This window comes from Stenella coeruleoalba, assembly GCF_951394435.1.
Source record: "Stenella coeruleoalba genome assembly, chromosome: 10".
Classification (NCBI taxonomy): Eukaryota; Metazoa; Chordata; class Mammalia; order Artiodactyla; family Delphinidae; genus Stenella; species Stenella coeruleoalba.
In genome coordinates, this window is record NC_137156.1 from 87,378,435 (window position 1) to 87,391,972 (window position 13,538).

The 13,538-nt window shown below is 34.8% G+C and overlaps 1 protein-coding gene across 3 annotated transcripts in view; it reads left to right on the top strand.

Moving 5' to 3' along the window:
* PPP4R2 (protein phosphatase 4 regulatory subunit 2) overlaps positions 1 to 11,279 on the top strand; it is a 54,103-nt gene extending 42,824 nt beyond the window's left edge. For 2 of the 3 annotated variants that reach the window (XM_079934242.1, XM_079934243.1), the window contains 6 exons: positions 2,572 to 2,665; positions 4,455 to 4,492; positions 5,352 to 5,426; positions 5,683 to 5,826; positions 6,841 to 7,127; positions 7,387 to 11,279. In XM_079934242.1, the coding sequence (XP_079790368.1) occupies positions 2,572 to 2,665; positions 4,455 to 4,492; positions 5,352 to 5,426; positions 5,683 to 5,826; positions 6,841 to 7,127; positions 7,387 to 7,691 (943 nt within the window). In that variant the 3' untranslated portion in view covers positions 7,692 to 11,279. The remainder of the gene's footprint in view (positions 1 to 2,571; positions 2,666 to 4,454; positions 4,493 to 5,351; positions 5,427 to 5,682; positions 5,827 to 6,840; positions 7,128 to 7,386) is intronic. The other variant, XR_013830192.1, reaches the window with a different exon arrangement.
* Positions 11,280 to 13,538: the final 2,259 nt, after the last annotated feature.

Here is a 13,538-nt window from a genome sequence, read left to right on the forward strand (position 1 = left end):
AACAGAAAGCAGAACTTTCATATAGTTGTACCAGGTGTTCATTGGGGGTTTATCTGGTTTATTCTTATACCTCCTTTTAAAGACGCACCTTAAATTAAGTGTTCCCACGTTTATCCTCGATTCCCTGGCAGTTTATTCTATCTCCGTAGCACTGTATACGCGATTTTATTAGCATTTCTTGTTGTAATTGGGTTGTTTTTAATTGTAATTGTTTACATTACGTGTCTATCGGGTCTGCTATTGAGTATATGTTAATATTTCTGCTTCATAGTTGGCTCTCATGTTTACTTAAAAGGTTAAAAAGTACAAACTTTATGAAGAGACCTTCAGTGCAGTTGTCAGAATTATAATATTGTTTCCAGTGGATACTTGGATTTACAAGAAATGTTTGTATTTTAAGCCTGTTCACTTGAGGGAGAGTTGTGTAACATTTTAGTGCCATCTATTGGACAGTTGGTAAAATGACTTCAAAAGCTTCTGAAAGTGTCTAAGAATGTAAACTCATTTTGTCATAGGCTGACATCGTTATGCAAACATAATACATTTTTCCTCATAAAGCAGTATTAATATTCACCCACGCATACAGTGTTAATAATTGACTAACATTTTACCTACCTTCCTAGAGAAAATTAGCCAAAACATTTAGTGTAAAAACATTGTTAAGCAGGGAGTTGGAAGATGCTCATCTTTTCAAGTTAATTTTAAAAGAAAGTACTAGTATCAGTGTGTGAAAGAAATTTAGTTGGAGGAATAGACCTAACTAGACAATGTCTGTTTAAGTATTTGCTGGTTAAATAGTATTCGAATGTTCTTAACACTGGGTGCTATTTTGCTAGTTTTTGAAAAATGGGTAAAAACTCCTTTTTAGTATCACTCTGACGTCATTAGTGAGGGAATAGCATTTGGAAGTGTGTGTGTGTTTAGGATTTGGAAGGTAGTGAACTCAAAGAGGGGCTAAGGTACAGGTATACCAGTAATATTCTGAAATCCATGATGGTACTGCATTTCAGATATATATGTATATAAATAAATTATTTATTGACTATCTTGTATGTGAAGATATCCTGCCCTTAAGAAGCTTTCAGTCAAATATGAAGAAAGACAGTTTGGAAAAACAAAGATAATTAGTTTTGACAGTGTACTCTACTATGAATTTTAAGAAGAAAAAAACATTACTTTTTCTCAGAAACCAAAGAACTTTCCTATAGCAGTCTTGATGAATATCAGAAGTTGTCCTGTATTTCTGTCTGCCTCTGAATATTTGTGATAATGAGACAAATGTTTCGCCTCTTAGTGCCCAATCTTTTGGCAGAATGATAGTTTTCTGACTTTTAGGCTTTGATATACGACTTGAGAGAAGATTGATACTTGGTCTCTCGCATAACTAAAATACTTGTTTTCATATGAATAATATTTATTTTAAACGTTTTCAAAATTTGTCATAGGTCATATATTGAATTTTGTTTTTGAATTTTTAAAAGAACATAAGAATAGTGTTGATGCTAAGAATACGAGAACTAAACATTGTCCAACTAGAAAATAAACATTTACGATTTTACGTATGTGCAGTGTAGTGGAAGGGACAACATGGGATTTGAAGTTAGACTGGGTTTTTGAGTCCTGCGGTATTAATCACTAGTGGCCTTACTTTGTGGGTGGGAGAGAATTTTGTGTTGATCTGCCTGTCAACAAGAAATAACTTTGTGGGTAATAACTGTTAATCTGAGGCTTTGTAATTGTCTTTATAAGGAGAATAAATAGATTTGTGTGGCAAATAACTGAAGTCTAAAGTTTACGTTTACACTTTTTAGCTCATTTGTCATCTCTCTGCTCACATGTTTGCTGTTCATATTGTAACACTCAGGAATGCTAATAGTGTGTGAGATAAACACTGCTGTTTATAACATGATTTTAGGTCCAATTTATGTTTCAGTTTTGTATTTTCTGTGGTCAAGTGAAAATTTGATTGTGGTTGAAGTATTTGTCAAACAGTAAGGTACCTACCAAAATATTGAGTGTATTTGTATGTATTTTAAGTTTGATGAAACATGTAGGTTGTACATAAAATTTTAATTATGGAGCATAACTATGTTTATAATACTTTTTCATTGGAATCACTTGTCTTATTCTGTCTGATAACAAAACATTTGTAGTTTTATTTGAACACTAAAAAAATCTTTGTGTGCAAAAGAATACTTGAGAAAGTTTCTGTATTTAAATAAACTCTGACTTGATTATTATTTGTGTTGCCTCTCTTGTAAACTTAAAATTGAATTGTCAGAATTAAGAATGTTAAAATTTTTTCTCAGTTTTGAAGCTTTCCGTTAATTTTGAATGTTCTTTATTGCTTTTTAAGGCAAGGGAGGGAACATTGTTTTCTTTTTAAATAAGAGGACAGGTGTGCTTATTGCCCTGCCTGTTTTTAAGTGACTCATCCATTCATTTGTAGCATTTTCTTTTGTAGCTTAACACAGGGGTGACTAGATAAAGCTTGAAATAGCAGGAGTAATAATGTTCCTAATTTTCTTAATAATTAATGACCCCAAACTATAAAACTATATTCTTTTGCAGTATACCTTTTACTATTCAGCGACTATGTGAATTGCTCACAGATCCAAGGAGAAACTATACAGGAACAGACAAATTTCTCAGAGGAGTAGAAAAGGTATTTATTTTATTATTGGAATTATATTAACCTGTAGCATAATAGATTTCAGAAAAGAACTTTGAGTAGGCCCTGTTTCAGGCACCTTTTCTTGAAATAGGTTTCTCAGTCTATCTGAAGTTTTTCCCAATTTGTTTTCCAAATTATGTCCTAAGTTTCAGAGGAAGATTTAATAGGAGGGAGGTGGAGGAATGCTTGAGGTCAGTTAAGCTTGGGAAAAGCAGTTTATTATTGTCTCGTGGGAATTCTTAGTATACCTTAACATATTAATAGCTCCAAGAAGTTCTATAATTGATATTTTAATAATAGAGCGTTTTGCAAACTTGTTTATCTACAGAATTCATTTCTTTAGTTCTAGAGTTCAGAGGTACACAACTTGGAAAATCTCTGATACAAAGCATTTAAGTTAGATATTGAGAAGGATATATATCATGTGTAAGAATGAGAGAAGCATTAGGTTTTTAGTGGGTGAGAGGATGTTAAAGGAGCAGGGCATTCTGGACAAAGGAAACAGTCTGAGAGAATGAAAAGCAAGACACATAGACTTGTCTGGAAAGAATGAATGAAGGAGCCCCATGGGAACCAAGATTGTGGACCAATGGTTTTGTTAAAACCATTGGTTTTTAGTGATGGATCCTAAAACATAGTCTAGTGTTATTTTAAGGTTCTAATTGAAGTTCAATTTATTTTACCCTTGGAGCAGGAATCCAAAATCATTACCTAGTGATTTATAATAGATCTTAGGGCCTTACTGGATTAATGTGTTTTGTTGAGCTTCTACACCTTCGATTTAGTAAGATTGCTGAAGGGCAGGAAACTGAGATGGTTCTTCAGTATTATTTTCAGTTCAGAGACTTTCAGTAATTCCACTTGGGCAATCTTTGGATGACGAGGCAGTGTCATAGTAATCATAGTTGTGTGACCATGGACCAGGTACATAACCTAAGTCTCACTTTCCTCATCTGTATAGTGTGGATCATAATGCGGCTGTGAGGAGGATTAAATGTAAAAGCTCTTACTTTGGCTCAGCAAACTTGCAATGAGTATTGACTATTAATAAAGTTATTGTTACCAGAAAGATTATATTATAAAAAAGGTTTGAGTCTCTTTCCTTGAGGTATATTGTGCTACACATCAAGCTTTTGATTGGGTACTGCTTTAAAAGGAAATTCGTTATAGTAGGCCTAAATACTTCAAACTCTAAATATCTTGGTGAGATTCTATCTCAAATAAGAGACGGTGGTTCTGTTCTATTATCTGTAATACATAATGTCAGGGCTCTAAAGTAACTAGAGTAGAGTAAAAAAAAAAAAATGAGGCTGGCAAAAAAGTAGTTTAGTGGGATATTAGATTTTGGGCTTTTGCTATTGTTTTAGTTTTCGTTGCTTGATTAGAGATTTTTCTTTATCCTTTATCTTTTTTTTTTTTTTTTTTTTTTTTTGCGGTACGCAGGCCTCTCACTGTTGTGGTCTCTCCCATTGCGGAGCACAGGCTCCGGACGCGCAGGCTCAGCGGCCATGGCTCACGGGCCCAGCCGTTCCGCGGCATGTGGGATTTTCCCGGACCGGGGCACGAACCCGGGTCCCCTGCATCGGCAGGCGGACTCTCAACCACTGCACCACCACGGAAGCCCCTAGAGATTTTTATTTTTAGCCATTTCTTTTATTAGTAAAAATGTAATAAAATGGAAACTTAATACCAGGGGAGATTCTGAGAAATTAAAAACAAATAATTAAAATTTATTTTGTGGTACTTTTCCTCGTATTAATCACCAATTTTGTTATTGCAGAATGTGATGGTGGTTAGCTGTGTTTATCCTTCTTCAGAGTAAGTATAGATATTTTTCTTTTTCTAGTATATTCTAATTATTAAATCATTTCTAATGTATTAGTCTTAAAAATAGGTTGCATTTATTTTATATGTAATTAAGCATGATAATATTTGTAAATGCTTATGAAACTACCATCCAGTACTCAAAGTAGAATATTACCAGTAACATTACCTATATGTTTTTCCAGTGAACAGAGTTGTATTAAAGAGATTCATGATTTACTGCAGTCTTAACACTGTTGGATTTATGTACTGTCTGGACCCTGGGATCCCATCCGAGACAGGCCATTTCTAGGAAATAATTCTTAGGTTTGTAATAGCTACTTGATGACATCACTCTTCATGATGGAAAATTATTTCCAGTTGCTAAGATTTATATAGTAAATTAAGGTTGCAATTTAGGGCACACTCCTTGGCACCACTGGTATTTTATTATGAGTGGATGTCCTGGGATTGCAGGAGATTTAGCACTGCCCATGGCTTCCACTGAATGCCAGTAGTGTCCACCACTTCCCGTGAAAAATTTCTTTAGATGTTGCTAAATGTCCCCTGGGGATGCAGAGTGAGGGAAGGGGGATTGTTGGAAGATGTTGCCCCCTGTTGAGAAACACTGGTTTAATGGTTAAAATATCTGATTTCATACAGACCAATAACAGTGAATTTGTTAGAACTCTTGAAGAATGTACCTGTATGTTGTTAAATAACATACTAAGATAATCCCATAGCTGTTTTTCTTAGAAGTCTTTCATTTGGTTCTGTGACAGTGAGATCTTACAAAAGATCTTTTAGACCCGTGATTCTCATCAAAATTAAAGAATTAAACTATCCATAAAAGCGTTTTTTTCTTTTCTTGTAGGAAGAACAGTTCCAATAGTTTAAATCGAATGAATGGTGTTATGTTTCCTGGAAATTCACCAAGTTACACTGAAAGGTCAGATTATTGATTTTTATTATTCAAAGAGTTACAGTTTCTTAATTTTGGTTAGGAAATTCAATATACTTATTAAGAATTGGGAATTTTACGGCAGGTTAGGATATACCAAACAGAATTAGTTAATTTGGTAATCCATGGTTCTGAAAGTCAAAATTAAAGAAAATGTTTCTGTGATATGTTCATATAAACAAACCTTGGGAGGGATGACTTTTTAACAAAAATGGGAAAATGATGTTCATTTATTTTACTGTAGGTCTAATATAAATGGTCCTGGAACACCCAGGCCACTTAATCGACCAAAGGTTTCTTTGTCAGTCCCCATGACAACAAATGGCTTACCTGAGAGCACAGACAGCAAAGAGTCAAACTTAAAGCAAAATGAGGATAAAAATCACAGGTTTGTATGTGATTTATATGTAAAAGAAAAAATGTTTTCCAAAAGAGTTAACATTTATTGATGGTTTTTCAGCCCTCATTATTTATTATTTAGAATTTACTGTTGTTTTGAGGGGTAGAAAAGGTTTTAATGCAGCTAAAAGGGGCTGCAGCTTTTTGCAGCATTATCACATGCTGACCATGGGCAGAGAAAAGACTTAAACTGCTAATTTGGGGAGATTTTATTTATAATAGGGTGTTAAGAAAGTGGTCATGGTACATTTTTTACTTCTTTTTGAAAGTTACTTGAAAAGAGAAGATATTTATAAATGAGTTGAAATTTTGTGAATTATTTCTCATTGTAGATCATAAAAGGAAACCTTTTTATTTATATCCCATCTCAAATTTTCTACATCACATTAAGGGAAGGAAGACAGAATGAGTGAGAGGAATTAAAGAGTATTGGCCTGCCTGGACAGAAGGGTCTTATCAGAACTGATTTCTTAAATTGGTGATGACGCAGAAAGGTGTCTTTGTTCTGACTTACTCAGGAATAATGAGCATCTTATCTACAGCTTACTCTCAGATGGTTCAGAAAATTACTAATGACAATAAGAATAAACAGAGATGGAGACAGGGTGATGGAGCAAATGCAGTGAGTTGCTAATTAAGGGGATCTGCTTTAGGGGGATATGATAGTTCTTTTTCTGTGAGTTTAAAAATATTTCACAATAACTTAAGGAAAAGAAAAGAGTATGTCCCTGTGGAAGACTCGTAGTTTTATTATAGGAGGACATTTAACTTACTGGAGAATTGAACAGAAAGGTCATGTAACTTATTGACAAGTTGCTAGTGGGAAATATTTATTAAACAGTTTAGGTGTCCTCGAAATTATTCTCTTGTGTTTTTCTTTGCCCGGATGTTATAATTTAACTTTGACACTGAAATACAGTTAAACATTATTAGACCTTAAAAATGAGAATGTAAACGATGAAGAAACAGTCTTACTAATGACACTTTAAAACAATATTTACAGTGACTCTTCGACATCTGAATCAGAAGGTTCCTCAGTGAGCCCTATAAAAAATAAACATCCAGATGAAGATGCTGTGGAAGCTGAGGGGCGTGAGGTAAAAAGACTCAGGTTTGACAAAGAAAGCGACGTCAGAGAGATGGCCAGTCAGACATCTTCCAGTGAAATTTCTTCAGTTATGGTAGAAGAAACAGAAGCTCCATCTTCATCTCAGAATAACGACAAAGAAATTAGTTGTACCAGGCAGCACTGTACAGAAGAGGATGAAGAAGAGGATGAAGAGGAAGAAGGTATTTAGAGACCATCTGTAAAAGGGTGGAGTAAGGAGATCCTCAAATTCTTGTACTTCATTTTTGCGTGAAAGAATGTCACATAATGGAACTCCTTATAATGCTGATGTTGGGCTTTTCTCCCACCTTTATGTGTTCTGTAGTTGCTGCTGAGTTTCAGGGATATGATTTGAACTGTAGAGTATCAGAATTCATGAAACTTACTGTGGAGGTATTTTGAAAATGAAATTTAACTACAACAACATTTGCTTATTTTTAGAGTCTTTTATGACATCAAGAGAAATGATCCCAGAAAGGAAAAATCAAGAAAAAGAATCTGATGATGCCTTAACTGTGAATGAAGAGACTTCTGAGGAAAATAATCAAATGGAGGAATCTGATCTGACTCAAGTTGAGAGAGGTTTACATTCTGAAGGTAGTGAAAATACCGGCCCTGTAAGTAGTTCCAGTTGCCATGAAACGGAAGAATTAATAGGATCCAATTCCAGTAAAACTGGAGAGATTCTCTCAGAATCTTCCATGGAAGCCACAGAAGTCACAGATGAACCAATGGAACAAGACTAACTATTTAGAAATATTTAGATGCAGTATTTTCCATACAGTTCTGGTTTCACACTGTATAAAACTTTTATGTAATAAAGTGGACCTTTAGTTTTACAAGAGAAGCAGGTTGTAAAATAAAGTACTGTATGGGATCAATCCTGAAAGAGTCGCACATGTAAGAACTGTGAGTACCAGCTCCTCGGGGTCCTGCTTACCGCTGACTTCTTTTGCTCTGGTCAGATCAGTGGTTTGTGTATAGATTGTTTTTTTTTTTAATTTAGAGTTAAAAATTTTAAACTGGAAGATAATAATTATAATTTTGAAAACTTTTGGAGATTATCACATTTAGTTTATACATATGCAAGAAAGCTTTTTGTCTTGTCTCTTTCTGACAGCTCTAGCAGTTTTCATATTTTGGTCATAGTTTCAACATTTTAACATGAATTATAGGGTTTCATGTTGGTTTCCAGATTTTATTGTTTGACTATGTACTATGGAACTTTAAGTCATATATACATATATATATATATATTATTCTAAGGGGGGAAATGTTATATTTTTCTTTTTCTATAAGAGATGAATACAGTGGATACTTTTTCTATTGGTAATGATTGAGTTCACCTCTTTCAGAAGACAGTTTCTTTCTCTTCTGAGTAATTCAAATAAAATCTGGCCCTTGTGGAACCCTGGAAATCTTAAGTCTGTTGAAATGCCAGGTTAAACACATTCCAAGAGATCTGTTCAAACTAAAATTCTTTTGTATACTTCTGAGGTGCCTGAGAAAAAGACTTCATTATTTATGAGAAAATGTGCTTTATCTTGGAAATTGTGTTCAAACATTAGCTTACTGTTTTGTAGAATGAATGCTTATAAAGCTGACATGAAACCATCTCAGAAGAACCAGGCAGGTTTCTTTACCTTTTGCTTGCTTTTCTGAACAGTGTGAATACTACACATTTCTTTCTAAATTATTCTAGAGTATACAGATGTCAATGGTATGAAACACCACTGTACTGGAAGAATTAATATATTACTTTAGTAATGTACCAGAGCTAAATGACTGAAGCTTTAGGGGTACATAAAAACCACCGTAATTTGTATGACATTTTGAAGTGAATTAAATATTTTTGAACATGCTTCTTCGACAGCCAGTGTTATATTTTTCAGATCAACACAAAGCACAATGGTTACTCTAAACTCAATATTTTCAAATTCACATAACTTAAAGTCATGCAAGCTGCAATTTCCCTGTCTAAATTACTGGCTGCCAAATTTATACCTGTTTCTTCAGCTGTACCTTTTGATATTTAGAATTTTTAAATTTCTGTAAAGTAGATTTTGTAGAATGTAATGTGTTCACTGCCTTTGTGAAGCGGTATATAATTGTATAATTTCTGTGTGTAAACTGAATGCTTGGGCTTTCAATACAGTATTCATATAAAGCAATAAATATTAATGTTATGAAATATTTGAGTACATTTTTATCAAAATATATAAGAATCCCTTTTTTTAATTTCAGATACCTGAAGTACACAGATGAACTTATAAAACTGATGCAAACATTTTCTGACACTGTATCATATGCTCTGGGGTGATTTGGGCGGCAACCACAAGTTTTGCATTTTGCCTACTTCAGTTGCTATGACTAAAAATACCAAAATGAGTTGGCTCCGTTTATGTCTGTAGGATATTATACTACTGACTGACTTGACTGTCAGGTTTACAGCAGCTAGATGATATATTTGTGAATATGTCTCATAGTTGAAATAAAAACTGAGTATTGATTTATTTACTGTTATTCAAGAGGGGAGGAAAAAAATCACACGTTGTAAATTTTAAAAAAAATTTTGCAAAAATGTTAATGAAGCAGATTTTAAATGTGACATTCATTTGTAGTGACCTAGTCTTTATTTTCTTGAGGGATATTTTGCCAATGAGAGCAGATTTTAAACATTTTAAGTTCAGAAATTTTGAAATTTTCTTTAGAATATTTATGAAATTATTGTCAATAAACCTATTCTTTAAGATTCTGTGACCTTTTGATATTTTTTATTTTAATTGTGCCATGGACCACTTGTAAACTGATTTACTTTTGTTAAATATAAATTGAAGATTTAGCGTCATGACTTTGAGGTCTGTGGTTTTATTTGTAAACTTGCAGTTGCTGTTTTGGCAAGGGCAAATGTATTTCTTTATTAAATAAAGTACAATAATGGTGAATGTACCAAAATGCCATCACTCAACTCTATGAGAGATCTGCATTTTAATCTATAGTTTAATAGTTTTAATATTTATTAGATATTCTTATGTTGATCATAGATCAAACTTGTTGCTGTTTATACAGATAGTTGTAGAATGCTCATGGAATATTTTCTTTAGGATAGATGGAATACTTAGGTAGTTAAACTGGGAAACCTTGTTCAGCTGGTTGGAGATACGATGTCCATTGGGAAGTAAATTTCCTCGAGTATATGCATAGGTGCACTTACACAGACTTTGCTTCATGGAAATGTCAGTTCTAATAGTAACTGATTCAGATGTGTATTTTTAGAAGGCTAATTTTAGGCACATTTTCTTAACACACATCAGCAAAGTCGTATTAAAAGATCTAAATGAAGAATTAGGACTTTGGTGATTAAAATATTATTTTCTGTTTTGGCCTTGAGCAGATCGTTTACCTTTTAGACTCTAGACTCTGAACCCAACATGTAAAAAGAATTTAAAATGTTGATGAGGAGAGCGAGAATATACATGCAATACACTTTCAGCACTTTTCTCTTTTAAGAAAGTGAAAACATTATCCCAGTACATTTTTTAAAATATATCTTCAGTTCTGAAAATGTTGGCAGACAGAAATGAGTAGTGGAAAATGTCATATTTTATATGTTTGATTATCAGATACATTTAATCCACTTAGGGTTTATTGTAACTACACCTTTCAGAAGTGTGGATGGAGCAATGAAATTGCCTGTCAGAGCTATAAAACCCTCTGGCTTGGAAAGGCATCCCCAGAAACCCTGGGTAAGAAGGCGTGGCCTGTTAAAGCATGGAGGTTCAGAGTGTTTTATTTTGCTGGTGTAGATAGGCATGTACTTATGCATTTTTGCATTTGTAAAGTCAGCAATTTTTCAAATAATGTAATTGTAATATACTAGTTTACTTATAAAGATACTTGGGGCAGAATCTAAAGCTACGATGTTTGAGTATGAGAAATGTAACGTGTGGTAAGGACAAAAATGCAATTTGTAGAACCAAAGGAAATAAAAATTTTGGATAGTGTTTCACAATGTCTTCTGAACAGGAGTTTCTTAAATACATTGGTTTTGATCAGATGAAGCTTAGTTCTCTCGAGATTTGTGCTAATCATAAAATGGATGAATGCAAAAACACCTTGTAATTTCATATGGAATTATTATAATTAGGTTTATTGGACTATTGGCCTAGCAAGAATGCTAGTATGTATTGGTTAGAATACATCTAATATTTCACATTTTAAAAATAATTAGTACACTTTCTTCAGAATTTTATTTCATCAACTTGGAGCCTAGATTACTTTGCCAAATAAATGTATTATTTTCATAATGCAATAAAATATAAACTAGAAGAATATCTTTATGTGTGGAATTACTTTATTTGCCATTAATAGTTTACACTCCCTCCCTCCAGTGCCCCCTTTTCTCTCACCTTAGGTACGTTAAGATGCACAAGCATTTCCTGATCCATAGGGAGAGGAGCCGCATGACTTCATTACAGCTCTGTTGCTTAAGTGATAACAGGGTGTTTCCACAGAGATGGTGCATCTGAGTTGAATGGACGATTGTTCTCTGCTAGGCAACTCGTACCTGGGATCAGTAAAATCAAGATTTACCATGTAAAAATTTCTCTTGGCATAATTTGGCACTAGTTGTCATGCACAGATCTACGCTATTTGTATTAGAATCATTTTAGAAATGGCAGTTTCAGACAACTACATGGTTAAAAGTGTAGAGTTGCCCTCAATGGAGAGGGTGGATTCCATTTTCAGTTCTGGGTTCTCATTTCTTCCTATGTATTACTGCACAGTAGGTGATAGTAAGTGGTGACATCTGTGGCTCTCGACTCAGAAGATAGGAGTATTAATCAGCATGTTTCTGAATTTAAATATTGAGTTTCAGCTTCTCATCTTTGATTTCTAACTTCTCCCCACTTTATTATTTACTAAATGCTATAGCTAGTATAGAGTTTTGGGTTAACTGATACGAAGACTGATTCTTCTATTGATTAGGAATAAGAAGCATGATCTCTGACCACTTGCCCATCTAGAATGAAGAGTACACTACTGTTGTATTTTAACAGATTTTTTTTTTCCAGTGTAAAATTCAGTTGAGTCTGGGGTCTTTGGATTTATTTGTACGCTTTCAGAGTTTTTCTTCCCAAAAGCAATGCATTTTTTTTTAACTAAAAATAATGACAAATACACAAAAATGCCAGTAACTCCCAGTGTCCTAGTCAGAAGACTCCACTGGTTTACTGATTTTTATAATCTTGCGAGCTAGTCCTATGCTTAGCAAGTGGTAACAGTTGAAATTAAGTGGGCTTTGTGGATACTGGCTACACAAACACTTGATTCCTGGGACTACTTTCTCCCTGCTTTAAAAGGGTTCCAAGTTCATCCCTGAAGCCTTTCATTTTTGCAAAGTTTGTGGATTTGGGAGCAGTATAGGCCATTGGATGTTCCTAAATCCAGGGGCAGATAGACTGAATCGCCAGAAAATGCGTCCAAATAACAAAGTTCTGTGACTGTGTGACCAGCCCCCCCTGACCTATAGAAAGTCACCACACTACACCCTTGCCTGATTGGGGACAGGTGTTTCTGGAAGTGGTAAGTTGTGTCATTAAACTCGCAAAGTCCTGCTTTAATGTGCTATTAACGGGACTTGCTATTTGGCCGATAATGCTTTGCTTCAAGAAATCTTGGCGGTTGAATACGTTTGCAAGGCCTTTAATGGTGCCTATGTTTGCTGAGACTTTGAGGGGTAAATCCATGGTTAGTGTTTGGCCGTCTTCATTTTGGATCATTGTTTTTCTTTCCATTGCTTGCAGTGCTGCAGAATGGGAGGTTAAGCTTAATTGTCACCACCAGAATTCACATGCATTTAGGAATGCACATAATCTCCCACTTTCAATCTGGGAACCTGAAATTTTTAGGTGGCAACTTGTATGAATTGTGTATTTGGGGGGCTAGAGGAGTAAACTCAGTCCATTCAGTCATGCTTGGAGAACAATAACTAGGCAAGTTTTTAGCAAAAGGCAGCTTGCGACTTGCACAGGACAGACATTAGTGCTGTTGTGGCAGTCTGGGAAGGTGTCTCAGATGAGGTGGGGTGCAGTTTGGCCTTGAGAGGTGAGCAGGACAGCCAAGGAGGTAGCACGGTATCAATGGGCAGAGTACAGAGACGTGGGTTAAGTGACAGCTTCAGAGTCCCCACCTGAGGTTCCTTGGGAAAATTACAGTTCATCATTCGTAAAGTGGGGGAAATAACTATTTTCCTGGTAGGATTGTTGGGAGCGTTCAAGGTAATTATGGGCATAAAGCTAGATCTAGTCCAGGACCTGGTATTTCTTTTAAGGAGGAGAGTCATGGAGGGGGAGATAGGGTTTGTCCCTGGGGAATACAACAATTTTGCTGGAATCAAAGTCGAGGTTTCAATCCTGGTCAGTACCTGGTAATAATGGCAAGCACCAGCTGAGCGCTGACGTTATGCTCTATGTATCCTTAGCAAGTGTAATGCATTATCTCATTTAACCTTCCCATCAACCCTATGAGATGCTTAATATTATCTCATTTTACAGACGGGGTTCTTGATGTAAAGAAAGGCAACTTGCCCT